The sequence below is a fragment of the Glandiceps talaboti genome, chromosome 9 (genome assembly GCF_964340395.1).
Source record: "Glandiceps talaboti chromosome 9, keGlaTala1.1, whole genome shotgun sequence".
NCBI lineage: Eukaryota > Metazoa > Hemichordata > Enteropneusta > Spengelidae > Glandiceps > Glandiceps talaboti.
Window position 1 is genome coordinate 23,344,675 of NC_135557.1, and position 20,165 is coordinate 23,364,839.

The 20,165-nt window shown below is 34.0% G+C and overlaps 1 protein-coding gene across 1 annotated transcript; it reads left to right on the top strand.

Moving 5' to 3' along the window:
- The first annotated feature begins 1,697 nt into the window (after nt 1–1,697).
- On the top strand, nt 1,698–15,626 carry LOC144439994 (hemicentin-2-like). Its single transcript, XM_078129222.1, has 21 exons — nt 1,698–1,794; nt 2,086–2,406; nt 2,784–3,071; nt 3,890–4,186; nt 4,727–4,993; nt 5,222–5,482; nt 5,648–5,914; nt 6,907–7,176; nt 7,718–7,999; nt 8,791–9,057; nt 9,946–10,203; nt 10,596–10,862; nt 11,439–11,750; nt 12,243–12,362; nt 12,665–12,680; nt 13,034–13,137; nt 13,336–13,478; nt 13,638–13,712; nt 14,239–14,290; nt 14,768–14,808; nt 15,480–15,626. Exons 1-21 carry the CDS (start codon nt 1,698–1,700, stop codon nt 15,624–15,626), a joined length of 4,152 nt encoding a protein of 1,383 aa, XP_077985348.1.
- Nucleotides 15,627–20,165: the final 4,539 nt, after the last annotated feature.

The following is a 20,165-nucleotide window of genomic DNA, read 5'->3' on the forward strand; positions in this document are numbered from 1 at the left end:
CAACACAAATTGAGGTAGACGATACACAATGCCACATGTACAGTAAGTCTTCAGTCCGCACGAGACGAGTAGTTATTTGAAAGACAATGAAACTGCTTCGATTCACTGTGTGGATGGTAATGAACCCGATCAAAATAAAGTGAGTATATAGTTTTCAAGGTGACAAAACTAAAAAGCCCAAAGTGTAAAATAATAAATCACTTTATAATTATCTGGAAAATTCAAAATATTTGACGATTACGCGGCAAAACAATTGAATTATTTAGGATTGTAAAGAAGTTTACAATTGAAGATACGTTTTCTAATAAGTCCAAAATATCACAAGACAAAACATTATTAGTCATAGAGATGCTACTAATCGGTAATTAAATTACTTAGGATGCTAAGTTCACGTGTTTGAAAGGCGTCAATATATATGAATCTAAGTATTACATACCGTTATTATCACCGGTAATACAAAATCTAGCGTTGAAATAAGTTTCTCTCCAAATAAATTAAAGGTTCAAGCGATTTTTTCATTTTTTTATTTGATTAATTTTCACAGAACGATCGAAATAAGTAGTAGAAGTAATAAATTAACGGCATTCTGAATTGTTAATAATGAATACAGCGTGGAACGGTTCTCTTTTGTGTATATAAGTCATCTACTCTGTTTTAGTACACCACATTTCACTTTAGCTATATTACTTAAGTATTCTGGAATCAGCAATAATTCAACTCAATGTCATCGACCTTTGTCGTTGTTGTTGTTAACACCATAACATTAACGTAAATGTTAATATCATTGCTATTGTTTACATCTGTACCATTCATCTACATATTTTACGTTTAAGGTTTTTATTAATTTAATTTGTTTCTTTGTTTCTTTTAATTTAATTAACAGTTCACATGATCACGATTTTTTTGGTTTATTAAACTAGGTGTAATCCTAAATTAAACTTGTTTCAAATATCGTATATGTGACCCTAGCGTTCTACTGTGATACAACTGTTTAATTGGGAATCTGGTAGAATAGAGGTTGCGATGTGAATGCTTTAATCCTATGCTCTTATAGCGGCTGCAATTGATTGTAAGCTTCCCAGGGAGCTGTGGAAGTGTAAATGGGTCGTTTTGCATGTTAGAGATCCGAACCAAGGGTAATAATCGTAAAGCGTTTTTAACAAAGAATGGGAAAAAGCGTTATAAAAATCAACATTATTACATTATTATCAATATATAATTATCTAAAATTTCAACACAGAAAAGATAGTAACATGTATTTTTTTCGCACGCACTATCGACAAATTGTCAAGAAATTAACTCCACAAGTATTGTAATATAGTCAAATAATTTTGTATCATTCAAGATGTGTTGATTATTTCATAATGAAATATCTTTGTCAATACATTACACTGATCCAGTCCAATAACCAACTTGACTACCAGACACAGACATACCTGCAAACATATGAACATACTTGACCAAGTATATAGCGCCCTCTATAATTAATATTCGTGTTAACCTATTTAACCCTAACCTAATGTCAAAGCAAGACAAATAGTACGTAATTGTTACCGGCACACGAGTGGTCACCAGTTCATACATCGCCAATTTCACTTCGATAAGTGTTTTGGCATTGTGGAAAGCTTTTATACTGTTCTTATTTATCTTGGAGATGAGAGTAATTCAGGTTTATCAGAATAGAGTCTAAAGTCATTATGATCGGGAGAACTGCTAGCAGCAGTGCTGTATTCCTCTTGAAGTCTACAAAATGGATCAAACTTTGGATTATCTGTCTTGTATTTCAACGGAAAGGTAAGATTGCGACAACACCCATTAACTGACAGGCAATTTTTTTTTTCTAATGAAATGCAGTACTATTTAATCAATTGTACCTAATCTACCTGTAAATTTAAGCTTGGGAATTGAACCACGTATAGAGTATATTCTTTTTTCTTGAATTTGGCGACGGGAAAAAATGACATGAAGCGCAAACCACATACGTTACCAGTAATCGTTAAAATCAAAGGATTATTAACTGCGTACATTTGACTTCTTTTTTCGCTTTGGTACACCTGATTTTGTGTTAATATATTCATTCATTAGTGTCAGCTATCGAGTTTGATGAGAAGCCGATTGAGACTATAGGATTACTCAACTATAGAGCTCAACTGAATTGCAGTTTCATTGACCACACCATTGAAACCGGTAGTTGGGGATATTATGATGACTCGGGAATTTATAGAATAATATCATTTGGTGATACTTTGTCAGATCCACGATATTCTGTAACTGGAATAAAAAATAACGGAGAGTACACCTATCATCTGGAAATCCCCTCTGTTATGTTAAATATGGAATATGAATATCAGTGTTCTGTTACTGGTATAAATCCCCTCGACGAGTTAGTGATGTTTCATGTACTAGGTAAGTACTTAATATATGTAAGTTTTTTTCACTCGAAACCAACTTGCTCGATCGAATTTAGTTAAAAGAGGTCGATATTAATGTCCACTGCTGTGCAAATGTATTGCTTCGATTTCATAGCACAGCATAATGGCATCAGATGTCGCATATTTCGCACAATAAATGAAAGAGGGATACATTTACTTTTTTTAAATGAAATACAACAAATTAAACAGGATTGAATAAACTTTACCATTCTATATATAACAATGTATATTTTTCTTTTAGTTGCTTTCTGTAGCATTTTAAATCATCTCTTGATCTCCCGATAAAATATAAAACTGAATAAAATCGAAATGACAATGATTGTATAAATATTGCATGTCTTGATGTTACAGAAAATAGTCCAAAGTATGATATTTTACCATCAAATTTCGTCGTAGAAGAAGATGACGTGGCATTCAATTGTTCAGTTGAGAAGGCTGTACCTCCAGGAGAGCTGGTTTGGCTGCAGGATTATGTTGTGACATCATCAGAAAATGAGACTGTTATCAATACATGGATAACATACTTCAATAAATATGACAATGGGAGTATTATAAATTGTTGTCTACTGCATGAAACTCTACCACCATATCAAGAAAGGGATATGAACTGTGCAGATGACACTATTATGATCGTTCAGTGTAAATATATCATTTCATTATAGATATATTGCCTACCTACTGATCATGACCCAGACATCTAATCTCTTCACAACGGCCTTTATCCATATATATATATATATATATATATATATATATATATATATATATATATATATATATATATATATATATATATATATATATATATATATATATATATATATATATATATATATATATATATATATATATATATAGTTTTGGTAGTACTGGATCTCTTTCTTGGGTGTAACTCGGAGTTTCACGCATATTGCGATCATCAGACACTCTGAGTGTCTGATGATCGCAATATGCGTGAAACTCCGAGTTACACCCAAGAAAGAGATCCAGTACTACCAAAACTATTACGCTCTGCCACTGCGGTATAGAGCACTGTCTTATAGCAGATTGATACTCACCGAGTTATATATATATATATATATATATATATATATATATATATATATATATATATATATATATATATATATATATATATATATATATATATATATATATATATATATATATATATATATATATATATAACTTACTTCCCTGAGACATTGCAACATGGGGTGGGGCGGATGATGGGCAAAAGGTCGGGCCAGAACAGCAATGGACCTGTTCCGACAATTTAGTTTATTTCGTCGAGAAATGTTTTATTTGACACATCCTTGTGATTTAAATATTTTATCTCAATACTCAATAATCAGTAAATTCACGTTGGTTATAAATAAATTCCTAGCAATTTATAGTCATAAATCTACTACACCATGACTATCAACGTTATTTTCCTCTCATACACTAACCCTCAGGTTGTATACTTTACTCAGATCCAGCTGTTGTAAACATCACTAGTGACAATGAGTTAAACACTGTTGTAGAAGGTGAAGACTACCACGCTGAATGCTACATCGTGGAAGATGGTAACCCTGCAGTAATAACGTATTGGTATTGGCTAGGTCCCAAGGATGAAACACATAATGGACCGTATTTGAACTTGTTAAATGTCACACGAGATGACAAAGGTGTTTATACGTGCTTTGCCATCAATACATATAAAGACGGACGAAATGGAACGGCGTCTGCATCAGAGACTCTTTACGTGGAAAGTATGTTTTGTAATGATGTTGTTGTCATTTTTCGTTTATGTCAAATCTTCGTGCTACAACGTGAGCATGTACGTTTATAATTTTTTTAAAAGTGTTAATAAATCTTAGTAGTACTAATTAAGCCCTATATAGTAAGTTTGTTTTACTCATTACTCAGGGTTCGATTAAATTTACCACGCTGCAAGTAAGAAGAGTTTCGTTCAGTTTGACTCTACTGAACAACGCAGGTTTTCCCTGGGTACTCCGGTTTCCTCCTGCATTAACACTGAACCCATGATGGTCAATACAGCAATACGCATTGATATTCTTTATGTTTTAGAATGCAGAGTATAATTTTCGAGGTTGGGCATTTATTATGACAAAGTATTATTGTAATTTGAGGAAAGTCATTTAAAATACATTACTTTTTTAGGTACTATTTGTTTTTATATGTAATGCCATCGACAACACATTATTGCCATAGTAACATAACTTGTTAGACCTAAACATTGTCAATGACATATTTCATTTATTTATCGTATGCAAATTTATCTACAACAGGTTATCCATCAGTGTCAATTTTTGACGAAAGTGGTGGTAAAGTAATTGAGGGACACTACTACCAAGCGACCTGCCACGTCGATGCGTATCCTGAACCGGACATAGCTTGGTTTGATCCTGAAGGTAGTTTGATAAGCACTTCGGCCAATCTTACGATATATAACGTTGGTGTGGGGGATGCTGGTCAATATACCTGCAAAGCTAACAATTCCTTTTCCGATGGTTCGGTCGGCTACGACGAAGACTATCTTTTTCTGGACGTCCAGTGTAAGTATAATATCCTGCACGTTTAACTTTATATTCTAATCTTTCATCTTGTAATCTTGAAATTCAGGAAAAAAATGAACATACTAGTAATAGTTTACGAGTTATTATTTATATGTTAATTATTGTAATTGAATGTTATCGAATCAATATTAATACATCCAAAGTTTACACTTGATGATTCATAATAAATTATACACCTGTCTTACTCTTGTTGAATTCTGTTCCTAGTTTTAAGAGAACCGACCATTTTTGATAAGAGTGATTGGAAGGTCATAGAAGGTCAAAATTACTATGCGAACTGTTCTGCTGATGCTAATCCAGAGAGTGATTTATCTTGGATACACTCATCAAATATTAAACACAGCAACGACATATACATCGAGGATTCCAGTAGAAGTAATGCAGGTACTTACACATGCCGGGCCAACACAACGTATTGGAATGGAAAAGCTGATGAAACGAATTCTACTCTTGAACTGGATGTTCAGTGTAAGATATACTTTCTAATAGTTTCCATGATATTTTGCTGTTATTGTTGTAATAGTGGTTTTTTTATTTGCTTATTTCTGTAAGTTGACAAATTTTGTTCTTCATCACTTGCACAAACCTCTTATCCTTAGTTGGTATAAACTAATTCGAATGTTTTTTCCACAGATTACCCCAACGTCACGATTGAGGATATTAGTGGCGGTAGAGTAATTGTCGGTGAAACATATGAGGCTAGTTGCATGGTAGATTCAAACCCGGTTGCTGAAACCCAATGGAAAGACCCCAATGACCACGATATCTCGACAGATCCATCTCTTTTAATTGAGGACGTAGAAAGAAAACATGCAGGCAATTATGAGTGTCAAGCAAGGAATGAATTTTGGGATTTGTCGTATGGGTATGGAAATGCAAGTATATTCCTTGACGTCCAATGTAAGTGAATATTTAAAGTAAAAATACAAGTTGTTGAACTGAAACTCAATATTCTTCAATGTACCATATACACCAATGAATAAGAGATAATAGACAGAGAACGTGTTTGTGCTTAGTGGAAAATTACTATTTACAGCGTCAAACAACTTTATGTTATTGGAAGCGACATTGTTGACATCTCGTCGAGTCAGCATCATAAGAAGTGCACTTGTTTGTGCTTGTTTAGAAAATATAATGAAGCAGCTATTTTGAAGTGGTCGAAGTTGAATATGAGTTTAATGATTGTACATGCATTTTACAATTGAAGTACATACTATGCACACCGTCACACACATGCATTTCTGCAGTTGTTTATACATGCATAGTAATGCTTTGTAAATAGTGTGAAAGCTATTCACAGTTTTTAGAAACCTGTAGAGTTGACTTTAAACACTGACAAGTAGCATAGGTGAAAAGTAAAGGAAGGAACACTCTCCAACGTGACCAAAAGTGATGTAGACATGAGTGAAGTTATTATATATGAAGGCGAGTTCTCATCGAACGCATTCATGTGTATGGGGTTACTAAAATTTACAATTATAATACAACATAGCATTTGTTCGAGTAAATTTGATGTTTACCTGTGATGATACTAGACAAAAACGACTTTTAAACAAATTGTTTCGAAAGGTATAATTTATCTAGGTTTACCCAACCTTTACCCCACCTTTGACCCACCTAGTCATCATCTCTGTCCGCGTGTAGTACGAGATGATATTAGCACGTCTGACTGTCTAGAGCCCCATAATGTAGATATCAGCGTGAATAAATTCAGGAAAGGGTGAATATTTGTTTAATACTCACCACATTTACTTAGCCTCTGGAAAAGCTAGCTTTACCCCTGATGGAAACATATTGTCAAACAAGACTTTTTTTTACAGTGAATTAGATGGATAACATTGAATATTAAGGTTAACGCTTTTAATTTATTGAGCCTCTTGTAATTTTTTCAGATGACCCCTCTGTGATGATTTTGGATGTTAGCAAAGGTAAAGTCATCGAGGGGGACAATTATTGGGCTAACTGTACAGTTGATTCAAACCCGGAAGCTGATACAGTATGGAGTGATCCTAATGGCGATATCATTTCGCCTAATGAAACAATTCTTTGGCTGACCGACGTTAAGAGAGATGACTCTGGTTATTTCACATGTAAAGCTAATAATACATTTTGGGATTCAACGACCGGTAGCGGCGATGAAAGTATATTCGTGGACGTTCAATGTAAGGCAACCATTTGTTTATGCTTATAAATGGCACGTTAGAAATATACAAGTTGTCTGTATTGCATATCTCTAGAAAACATAGTTTTACTTATGATTTTTGAAACATTGAGCGTGTCACTGTTGACAGTATGCAAACACACATGTATGAGTCATATTATTGTCATTATTTTACATAAATAAACAAACGCTATTCAGTCAATTATTATCAAATATTGAAATATTGTAATCATCGTATTTGAACACAAATTGTTATCAGAAAGACATGCACCAAAGCACTTGGTTAGATAACCCAACAGGGAGAAAAGCAAATAACGGGAAGTAACAATTTCCGATATATTTTTTCCCATGGTAATGGTGAGTTATCTCTACCAGCAGTTTTTTGAACGATGAAAGATGTTTTAAACAGTTGTTTCCGACATTTGGTACGACAAAGATCATCGTCTTTCAAATACAAGTTTATTGTATGAAAGCTTCCATGACAAAAATTTGACTGTACCAATATTACAGTACTATAATATGGTTACATTCTTAATATATAGATGCACCTGAAATCAGTATTACTGCTGAGCATGGCACAACCTTCGTTCCAATAACTGTCGAGGAAGATATTTTCTACGCTCACTGCAATATCGATGCAAATCCACTAGATGACCTTTTAGTCCTTTGGAAATATGGTGACAAAGAGTTGGAAAATGAACAAACACTGCAGTTTAAAGTAGAAAGTCGAGATCAAGCTGGATATTACACCTGCTACGCTAATAACACATTTTGGGAAGGCAGCCAAGGAAGTGATTCTCAAAGTTTTGATCTTGACGTTCAGTGTAAGTATACACACTTACGAATATTTTTTTTGTGATTGAATACATTTTAATTAATAAGTAAAATAATGAAAATAGAATAAACGTGACAATTTCATATATTCTTGTATAAGTAGATATTGAATTGAAGTACATGTGATCCACATGCTTTTGTTTTTGTCAAGATACTTTTAGGATTTCATGATCAATTGTCACATCCTTAACAAACGGTATAAATGAGGCAACAAGTGTGAAATCGATATTAACCCGTCAGTCTCTATCATTTTATAATTGTGCTTGATGGATTGCAAAGGCTATTGCTATAGGCCCAGTTCTTTCTTATACGAAAGAAATTGAATGTAAACTAACCTAATCTTAGCTCCAATACGATTCCATCTTTGAAACAGAAAGCCTAGTACTTGTATCAATAGTAATCCACCCATTGACACATTCAGAACATACTGTTTACCCTTGTATAATTAAAGAGATAACCCTATGTTGAGATCAGTGACCGAGATTTTGGCGAAATCAACAAAACCTTGAAGTTGTGAGCCAGCCTAACAAGTACAGATATTAAAGAAAACTTGGTACTGGACGTTCGCTATTATTTGTTGTACCAATTAAAATAACTGTCTTTTAATAGAAACCTGTGCAAATCATGTACCACAGCCACATATTGTTGTTGATAACTTGGTTTTAAAATGAGCCCATTGTTGAAAATTCACCTCACAGCATCGGACGCAAGGTGCAAAATATCGATAGCATTTAATTCAACATCATACTGTCCTCTTCGGAACATTTCCGTTCACAAATAGATCCACCATCTGTTGACGTTTTTGCGGATAAAACCATCCTTAAAGAAGGGGACAATACGACGTTATTTTGCAATGCAATCGACGGGAATCCTACAGAGGTTAACTATACATGGTACCTCCATGATGACACATTACATAATAACAACATAGTCGATCTGGTAGACATACAGCGATCATTATGGGGAATACAGGTTTGCGAAGCCACTAATGAATATTATGACGGGAGAAAAGGTCGTGGACAAAATGAAACTTATCTCGATGTACAATGTAAGTATAACATTCTTCTGTATCGGAGCAATAACCTATCGTATTGTTCAACCGTAAAGCAATTCTGTTCGTCAGTATATTTGAGAGATACACATACACGATCGTTGTACTCTTTTCCGTTAATCAAAATAACACACTATGTGCTTTCACAAACATGTGCAATTTAATGTGTGTGTGTATATATATATATATATATATATATATATATATATATATATATATATATATATATATATATATATATATATATATATATATATATATACATACCAAAATAGTGACTAGAAGAGAAGAAACAGTTCAAAAGTCGGCCTTACTTCCAATCCCAAAATGTGAAGCGATGAGCAACGTTTCAATGTGACTTGCACACCTTCACCAGGCTCAGCTGTTACTATAACTACATGACAAACCTAGAGTAACTGCGCATGTATGTTGTAAACAAACGTGACTAAAAGAGAGTACAGGGCAATTGTATGATACTGGTATAGACTAGTCTGTGATTCCTGTTGGTTCGTAATCATTAAGTCATATATATATATATATATATATATATATATATATATATATATATATATATATATATATATATATATATATATATATGTGTGTGTGTGTGTGTGTGTATATATATATATATATATATATATATATATATATATATATATATATATATATATATATATATATATAAGTTTGGCATCTCTAGGGTCACAGTTGTCATTGTGGTTAATACTGTTTGCGACAGGACACAATACGTTTTAGTTTTAACCAGTCCTGTTTTTGAACAGTAAAAAACATGGAAACTAATTCATAGAAATCACTCGTAGCATGTATTAGTGACACCAGCGTATGTAAATGTTGTTTAATCGTATGCTTTCTCCAATACAGATTCTCCGGGTGTCAAAGGGGTAGAGTTAAGGTGCATTGAAGGGAAAGGCGTATCCTTAGATTGTGTATATGATGCTAATCCCATACCCCATAAATTTGAATGGTCACTGGACGGAAACTACCTTTCAAATAGTCCAACATATATAATTGACGAAGCAGATCGAAGTCATTCCGGTGATTACAACTGTACAGCCTCAAATACATTTCATGATGACACTGTGGGCATAGGTCATAACATCACCAACTTAGTAGTTGAATGTAAGTAGTTGATAATTTTATAGTATATTGTAGGGGCAAAAAGCTGAATGGGGCAATAGGGGATGCTGGATCTCCATACATGTAAAAGGTAACACATGGCTTTATAGGATCAATATCTGATATTGCGCTTAGTATTAGAGGCTATCCGTTGTTACGAATCTCGAAATCACTCTTCACCACACCACCTCTGATAGGCTCAATTGACGATAATTGAAAACCCAGATAATCATATACATTATATGATAATGTCGATTGCCTCCATCCATGATAATCTGTTCATTTATTGTACTCTTTCATATAGTGTGTGGTTTGTAAACACAAGCAAATGCCATAACTACGATTTCAATAAATGCATACGCATTTTCTAGATCTTTCCACTGTCACATTGACAGTGTTACCTTCTGTCAATGTAACTGAGGGCGAAGATGTCAAGATCATCTGTGAATCCGTCGGCGGTGTACCAGAACCCTATATTTTGGAACTGTATTTGGACAACAAATTCATCCCAGCGGATATTAACGGAACACAGCTTGAATACACAGTAAATGGCATACAACGGTCAGGTAGAGCCATATATGATATTGAGTGTAGAGCAGTGACACGGTTTTATGACGACAGTGAAGATGCGACCACCGAGACAGATACAGTTCTTGTGTACCGTGAGTACATAATTTAATTATTTATTTTGTCAACATGAATAACCGTGACTAAGCTTATGTAGAATGCGCCTCGCGACGGGTATCAACTTTATGAATATATCAAAAGCTTGCCATGTCAAAGCTTGTTGCTCGAGCTTTTGAAAAGCTATTTTACTTTCCAAAAAGAATTAATATACTTTTCGACGACCATGATATTGGATTTTAAAATGTGTGAATTTTGATATTACTTTGACATATATTATTTTACCTAAAAAACCTCAATGTCATCTGACTTTTTCCCAATCGCAGTAACTGGCAGCAGTATGTTTTTTGTACGAAAATAACCCAACAATTTAAGTACTTTATTTTCGAGATGCATACTTTATCCTGAAGATCGTTGTTCAAATGAGAGACGCAAGTAATACGTTTAACCAATGTAATGAAAGCTAAAACAACTGCATTAATATTATTGCATTTTTACATGTTTTATATCACGTTCCCATTGGTGTAGTAAACTTATGCTGGTATGAATTGATTTTCCAATGTATATTTAACTTACGAAAAAGCTTACCACATGTCCATTTGTTTAAATAACAGATCAAGCAACAATTGTAGAAGATGACGAGAAAGAAAGGGAGATTACTGTGGCAAGTAGTGGAAAAGTCGAAGTTTGGTGCTCGGCTGATGCTGTACCTTTAGCAGACATAGAGTGGTTTGATACAAGCAACAAGACGATCACTAATGAGAACAAAAATTTGCAAATTGCACCGAAAGAACAAAATGGAACGACGGTTTCTAGTAAACTGACAATTATCGTTGCTGACGATTCATATTATGGGACATATACATGTAAGGCGCATAATGAGATATCAGAGCCCGACTATCTTCAATACGAAATAATTCCAACAGGTAAATTTAAGTGTATATAATGTCCTGGTTTTATCAAACTGGTGGTGATAGTGGTGGTGGTGGTGGTGGTGGTGGTGGTGGTGGTGGTGGTGGTGGTAATGTTTTTCATGGTGTTGATGATGGTGGTGGTGGTGGTGGTGGTGGTGGTGGTGGGCTGTGGAGGTGGTGATGGTTGTAATTATGATTATCATGATAATAATCAACTTTGTATTTTTAATTACCATCAGTAATGTAAAATGTATGTATGTGTGTGTGTTTTGTAATATTTTCAAGTTGTCCTAGGTCATACATATATGTACATGTGCTATTAAACTTCCATTCGGAGTTCAAGATTGTCAGTATTTAAAACTGTGATTTAAATAATAATTATACTACAACTGTATATTGTAGCATTGCGGCTTCCTCATTTGATGAGACTGATCAATATTTGTTTGTATCGTATTAACATATAACATATATTCTACACGTTCTTTGTTGACCATTCTTTTGCAGAAGACGATTCTACAACAGCGATTATTGTGATAAGTTGCTCCATTGCAGTTTTAATAATCATTATAATTGTTTTAGCTGTACTAATCTATAGAGGTCACAAACAGAAGAAAGTTGCTGAAGGTAGATAATGATTAAATTCACAAGTATATCTAAACATGTATCGGCATCCACAAATACATAACTATGCACACGCACACACGCACGCACGCACACACCCAGGCAGGCAGGCAGGCAGACAGACAGACAGACAGACAAACACACACACACACACACAAAAAAAAACAAACAAAAAAAACAAACAAAAAAAAACAATCGTATGTATGCAACAGTATTCATGTATAAATACATGTATGTATTGTCATTTCTCCTGATGATATTATATTCACTGCGTTAACCATAAAATTATGCTTTCTTTTTTCTAGTTAACGGAGATGAAAGGTTAGTGAAGATGATTGCTTTCTGTCAAAACACAACATACAACTACAACCATTGCAGACTTATATTACATTCATTCTGTTACATTCTTGTGGTGATAAAAAAATCCTCCGGCGATCACTCCGAACAAAACAATTGCATCTATATATAAGTGTATCGACATCCAACAGAAATACACCATTAAATATACCATGGCTTTATATTTGCCATACTCCTCCTTGTCACTTGGTCATTGTGGTATAACTTTTATAATTGCAAATGTTGTTATCATTTCTATTGCAGTGGTGTTTTATTATTATGAGACTTAATGAATGAAACTTCAATTGAGAATGTTTTATATTTCATATCTTGCTTAGTACTGTAATACCATACGCCGATGACGTTCAGATGATGGAAACTGGTAACGATAGACCTGAACCCGAGGGGCATTCAAATATTGCTGTTGAAAATATATATGCAGGTATACGTCTTCCCATATGCATAATTACTTTTCCAGTTCATAGTTAGTCCATATTGTCTATCTTACTTTCGAAACACAACAACAACAACAACAACAACAACAACAACAACAACAACAACAACAACAACCTCATGTTGATTTGTAATGACTATGAAATCGGTGTACACTAAATACACTATTTATGATCTTCTATCACAGATAATTCGACTGTTACAACTGATATTGACAAGCGGGCCTCTTTGGAAGTTACAACAAAGACAAATCAACAGGACGAAAGTACAGGCGAAGTTCCATTATATGCTACGCACAATAAAAAGAAAGGATTGGCAGACATGACCGATGTAAGATAGTGTTACCTCGAGTAAACTTGCTACATATTGTCAGTAATGTGGTGTTTTTTTTGTTTTGTTTTTTTTTATCGATAATATATATGTTTATTTTAAGTAATGTCAATGCCAATCTCGTGGTAGGTTTTTAAAAATGTTATCCATTTCATTTAGGAAGCCACACCTAAAACTGAAGATGTCGCTGGGGAGTTTGCTTTCTCAACCGATGGGCAAGAGAAGCAGGTTAAGGTAAGTCCGATTTAATATGTTGACACAGAAATAATCACTAAAACGATATAGAGAGGGGTTAAACAAATATTGGAACAGGTCATTCAAGTGAATTATTATCCATACATACATACATACATACATACATACATACATACATACATACATACATATTGATTTATTATTGATTTATTTATTAAGCCGTGTACACAAGAAGTGACATTGGCAAGAAAATATACATACATACATATATACATACATACACATACATACATACATACATACATACATACATACATACATACATACATACATACATACATACATACATACATAGTACATACATACATACATACATACATACATACATACATACATACATACATACACACACACATACATACATACATACATACATACATACTTACATATCAATTGTCTATTTGTAAAGGATTATGTCTAGTACAACTCTGTTTCTTTCTTTATCTCTGACTCTAAATTCATCCTTCTTTATCTATGTGTCTGTCTGTATTTGTTCGTCTTAAAGTTTCAGGAACCTGAAGGTGCCAAGTTGCCCGCAAGTGTCGACGGGGATAAAGGTATTATAGCTTCTTTCATTGCTTATTTTTACTTGTATTTTGCAGACTGGTCGGAGGCGGCGAAGGGGCAAACGAAACAGGGTTTATGTAGATTAAAATCAAACAAGGACTTTCCTTTCAAGAACAAAAAAATTATCCTGATTATATTTGAACATATGTAGGGTTTGTTGATCACATGCTTACAGGGTTTCTTCTCTCAAGTGAGAGAATCCATCAGATAGTCGGCCGAAGGAATTATGCAACATGTTTGAAATGGTATTCGAACGTATTAGTAAGTATCGATGTTGAGAAGCAAAAAATAACGTATCCTTAGTAACGTTACCTCCTATTTTCGATACTTTGATTGAAGGTCCGCATCAATTTCGTTCATGTAAATTAAAGAAACATAACAACAAAAGTAGTCTATATTATTTTAAACTGATGACTTGGTATAGCTTTCTAAAGCCATTAAATTTCGCCTTGTGTTCTCTGTTTTAGTTTCTGTAAGTTCAGTTAAGCTCGACGAGGCCTCAAAACCGGTAAGTAACAATAAACATGTACGCCCTTAAGTAGTCTGAATGCCGACATGGTATCGTGTCATCTCTAATGCAAACCAAATGGGTAGCCTTTAGACTAACCCTAAGTGAATTACGTTGGAATTATAAATTGCATTGAGTGGCATTCAGTTTACATCTGGTAATTAGTTTTACACAGCCATAATGGTTATGCTCCTTGCTTCAACCCTGGGGTGCCTTGTATACTATAGTAATGACTTTGGAAATGTATAAAAAATTTGATACAGTGCGGCGATAATGACTTGGCATTGAATATGTGTGTAGTAAATTATCATTGAAATGTCGACAGGTGTCACGGCTTTATTGACACATGCCTGACGTTGTAGACCTAAGGTCACAAATTCAGCAGATGCCAAAAAAAAATGTTACTTCTTATCCTATATTTTATTGTATACCGAATGTCATATATAGTTATGCTATTTTTTAGACGATTACTAGAATTTTATGCTCATCTTCATTCCATTAATTTAATTGTTTAGTTTGCCAGTGCGTCTTTCTGGAGTTTTTATCAGTTTTAATATGTTACTATGTGTTTACCCAATTGTCTGCTTGCCTGTGTATTTGTCATCCTTTGCATTTCTCGTTATTTACAACGACAAATATGTACGTTTCTGTTAATCTTGTTAAACTTTTAGGAAAAGAAGGAAGAGGACATCGTTTATGCCGACCTAGATCTAACACGATCGGGTAAAATCCGTCGGCCAAAGGGCAAGCCGGTACTGGGAGAAGAAACGATGTACGCATCTATTGATTACACTAAAACTGCAGCACAGAAAAAATAGATTATCAAAATAGTTGAAATATTGTATGAACACTTTTTATTTACAGACAGTTTGAACCTGCACAATTGTTTAGTGTGTTAGCATTGCTACAATTGAATACTATGCTTAAGCAATTCACTGTAGTATTGTGCATAGTTTCAAATAATTATTCCAGTTGCTTTGTTTAATATTCAATTGATATATATAACAGGATAAAATAGGTCGTAGTATTCTAAATGTAACTTTATTGAATGAGAGTTGCACAAATTTATTTTCCAATGTGCATCAAATCTTATATAGATATTTGTTATTACTTGATTACATTATTTTAGAAGCTTGTACTGTACCTGATCAACTTTGCAATGTACTATATATGTCAACGAACTTTACTGAGGAAAATTTTTTTTTCTCGTCATTTTCACTATGCAAACTCTGGGTTTTTTAACACCCAGATCACGTGTTGGGAATTAATTTATATTGACAGTACCTTTCTTAATTCCATCAAATTCTTGAGTGCTGTTGCATTTTCATTGCAAGTATTTTTATACGGTAGGGACGTAGGTTACGCAAGTTAGAAGTTTTACTTTATTTTGTAGAGAAGATCTATAAATATTTCAAAAGCATAAATGTATGTATATTTTAGAAACGTCATGACCTTTCTCAGGCTGACTCTGTTTATTCAGACACTATTTGTATGTTTGTGTGATTTATTTACTTCAATCTTGAATAAAATTAGAATTGGAATTACATATAATTAGTGCGCATTGCTTTATTTACAATTACGTGTATGATTATAAATGAATTCTAGAGGCCTTGTGAGCTTTCAAATTATTTAAATGTAGTGTGGTCGTATTTTGGTATTAACAACAACTTATCACATGACTTATTGATAGCTAAGAAAATATTTATATAATTTCCATCTATCTATAGCAAAATACAATTGTGGAATCGAGTAACGCCTGAATCTACCGTAACATGTACACCAGTACTCACTGTCAACAAATGACTCAATAGAACGTTATTTATAAGGATAACATTTAGTCAGACCAGTGTATTCTCTGATGCAGTAAATCAATTGAGGAAGAATCAGTTCCTAGGTATACCTCCATGACAAATCCAGCATTTACCCACACGATAAGTATTCAAAATGGGAGCACACACATCTCAGATAGTAATGTTTGCTTCTGGATTTTACAGTTGTAGTTGTGTCTAACTTTGTCACATTCATTCAATTTTAAAGCTGCTCGTTGTCTCAGACATTAGTCCGACATCTTTCAGTGTATAATCAAGCTCTATAGCTACTGATTATGTTCACAATCACACTCAATATACCACGCCCAAAGTAAACATTCAGTGTAGTATAGGTTGACACCAATGCAGATATACAAACAAATGTTATCGGTTCTTACTTAGACTGTCGACAGTCGTTCGTGCCTTTTTGCTACGTTTCATCTAAATCAAAGTTGTCGCCTGGCTCCGTAACACCGAATACTAATGCGTACTGATAGGAACTGCTTGTGCCTCCGGCACTCGCTGATCAGTTTGCAGTTATAGTATTGCTCCGGATCGGAGCGAGGCAACCACTTTAGTTTTAGATCAAAAACGTAGCAAAAGGGCACGGACGAATACTGAAATATTTACAATAAATTTCTCAATAATGTACATAAACACTGATGGTATTTACCGTCAACCCGAGCATCAAGTTAAAGATTTAACAGCGTGATAAGATATCGTAGTTAGAATTAAACTCCTATCATTCTGTTGTGACAGAAATAAGTATCAAAGTCTCGTCTAGAATCCCATTATTGTAGATTCGATGCTCGGCCGGCCGGCCGGTCTGTCTGTCTGTCTGTCGTTCGTCCCTCCGTATGTATGTATGTATGTATGTATGTATGTATGTATGTATGTATGTATGTATTTATTTATTTCCGTCCGTTCCCCTGTATGTCTGCCTACCCGTCTGTCTGTCTGTCTGTCTGTATGTATGTATGTATGTATGTATGTATGTATGTATGTATGTATGTATGTATGTATGTATGTCTGTCTGTCTGTCTGTTTGTATGTTTGTCTGTTTGTTTGTCCATTACTCTGTGTGTGTGTGTGTGTGTGTGTGTGTGTGTGTATGTCTATCTATCTGTCTGGCTGCCTGTCTGACTCTGGTCTTTTCATGCTTATTCCCCCGTCTGTCAGTCAGTCTGTCTGTTTGTCTATATATATGTATGTATATATGATTGTCTGTCTGTGTGTGTCTGTCTCTAGCTGATTTCTAAACAATACCATTGTTTCCAAACACATACGAATATTTTTCAAATTTGCCAATATTAAAGAAAATAACACGGTTACAACATTAAAGATGAACTGTGTTCGCGTAAGGTAATAATAGTCCAAGTTTACAAACATTCAAATTCGAAATTGATCATTCAAATGTTAGTCTGAGGCACACGTGTGATTTGTATGTTTTGCCTGTTGACTATCAACAAACGATTCGAGTTCTTAATCATCTTTATCTCAATAGATGAAAACAAAATGTTATGCAAAACTTAATTGAAAAAATTACAGTTTTTTTTTTTTTTTTTTTTTTTAAATTGCCTTGTTCCGCATTCACAGTATGATGATAAGTGCGGTTGCAGAATCGAAACTGTATTGTTTCACTATGCATCAGAATGAAATGAGGAAATTGCAGTCAACTTGAAGTGGCCATATGGATGAGAATTTGGTATTTATTTTGGATTTTCATTTGATAAAATAGCTTCACCATGTTTTTCTACTTGATAAAATAATGTAAAATAACATATACCAAGTCTATGTTTGCAACTCAATAAACTGCAAAGCATTAAACAATGTGTAAAATGTTTGTTATTGTACGTACAATAACGAACTTTTTACACTTTGTGCATCTTTTTGCAAAGTATGAGTTATGAACATGGCCTTGGTATATGTTATTTTGCATTATTTTTTCAAGTAGAAAAACATGGTGAAGCTGTTTTACCAAATACAAATCCAAAATAAATACCAAATTCTCATCTTTATGTCCACTTTAAACTCAAAATTTATAGATTCAATATAAATACAGTTATTTTAAACCAAAAGAAGACACGGGTCATCATTTTCTAAAACAAAGCAGTATAATAGACTACTCGGAAGGTTTGAAACTGTCAGATTTCAACATGCTAAAATTCCTTTGTATATCCTGGATGTATGAGACCACACTGTAATGTAGATCAGAACATAAGTCATCATGTTTTCAAAATTAAAATTATGATCCTCTCAGCGTTACACATACATTGTACATTCTCAACTACTTCGATTATTTGGACACTGTGAGTATTCATCATTGTAAGAGTAAGGCTGATTTATCAACTGATCAGAGGTCTCTGATTTGTGGTACCTCTAAAATAAACATAAATTAGCGTGAACAAAAACATGTTTTTATAACCGTTCAGCTTGCAACATCTTGTGGATTTCAAATTTAATCCTGTTTACTCTCCATTTGCCATTTAATTTGTTGATTCATGGACTTTTCGACTTATTCCGTAAGTCTGATCTAAATTGAACTACTATAATGGACTATTGTCATAAAGTTCCACATGAAGCAATTCACTGTATACTGTCAATTAAAACTTTCTGTCAGACGTCAACTTTTGGCGGGTTGTTTGCGTAGGTAAAATCAAGAAGGCTACAGGGGAATATACACAGCCATGTAATTCGTTTGAAAAGAAACACTGGTAAAGACAAAATTTTTCGCCTGAAGACTGTTCATGCATATTATTCATAAACTTCACCAATACAGTCGTATGTCATTGTAACAGTAACAGTACTTTTACACCAACGTGCGTTCATATTCAAGTTTGCCAAGTTGAGTCAATTGTTATTGGGTAATATTTAACTGCATGCAGATTTTGAAAAACACCATTCATAACACTTGAGCTCCCGAGTTCCGACATGCTTTCAGACAATCATCCTTTTATGACTGCTATCAAGGACGGGTAATTATAATAGGTGATTAATAGTTAGTAGTGTGTCTTAAAAGTTTCGTTGATAGCTCACTTTATACTATATAGAGGAAGCGCTTTAGAAATGAAATAAATGTTAAATGTTAAATGTTACTAGATCCAGACCCGATCCTCTGGCTATACTAATATTTAGACAAATGAAATATGTAAAAAATTACAACAACCCAAATATCATATATTCCAAACGTCGCCACACATTTTTTGTTTGTCTGTCTGTCTGTCTGTCTGTCTGTCTGTCTGTCTGTCTGTCTGTCTGTCTGTCTGTTTGTTTGTCTGCCTATCTGTCTGTCTGTCTGTCTGTCTGTCTGTCTGTCTCAGTCTATGTCTGTGTGTCTCTCTCTCTTTCTCTCTCTCTCTCGTTATGGCGTGGCACGTATTTTTCATTTTTAATGATACAAATAAAACATTATTTACAGCATGGAATAACGACAAACTACAACCTGTATGTAACAAATAACACTCCACGCAGTGATTACATCATATAACACGTGGCTAAACTACCATGCTATTCAAAAGTTTGATTGCTTACGATATACACTGTATGTGC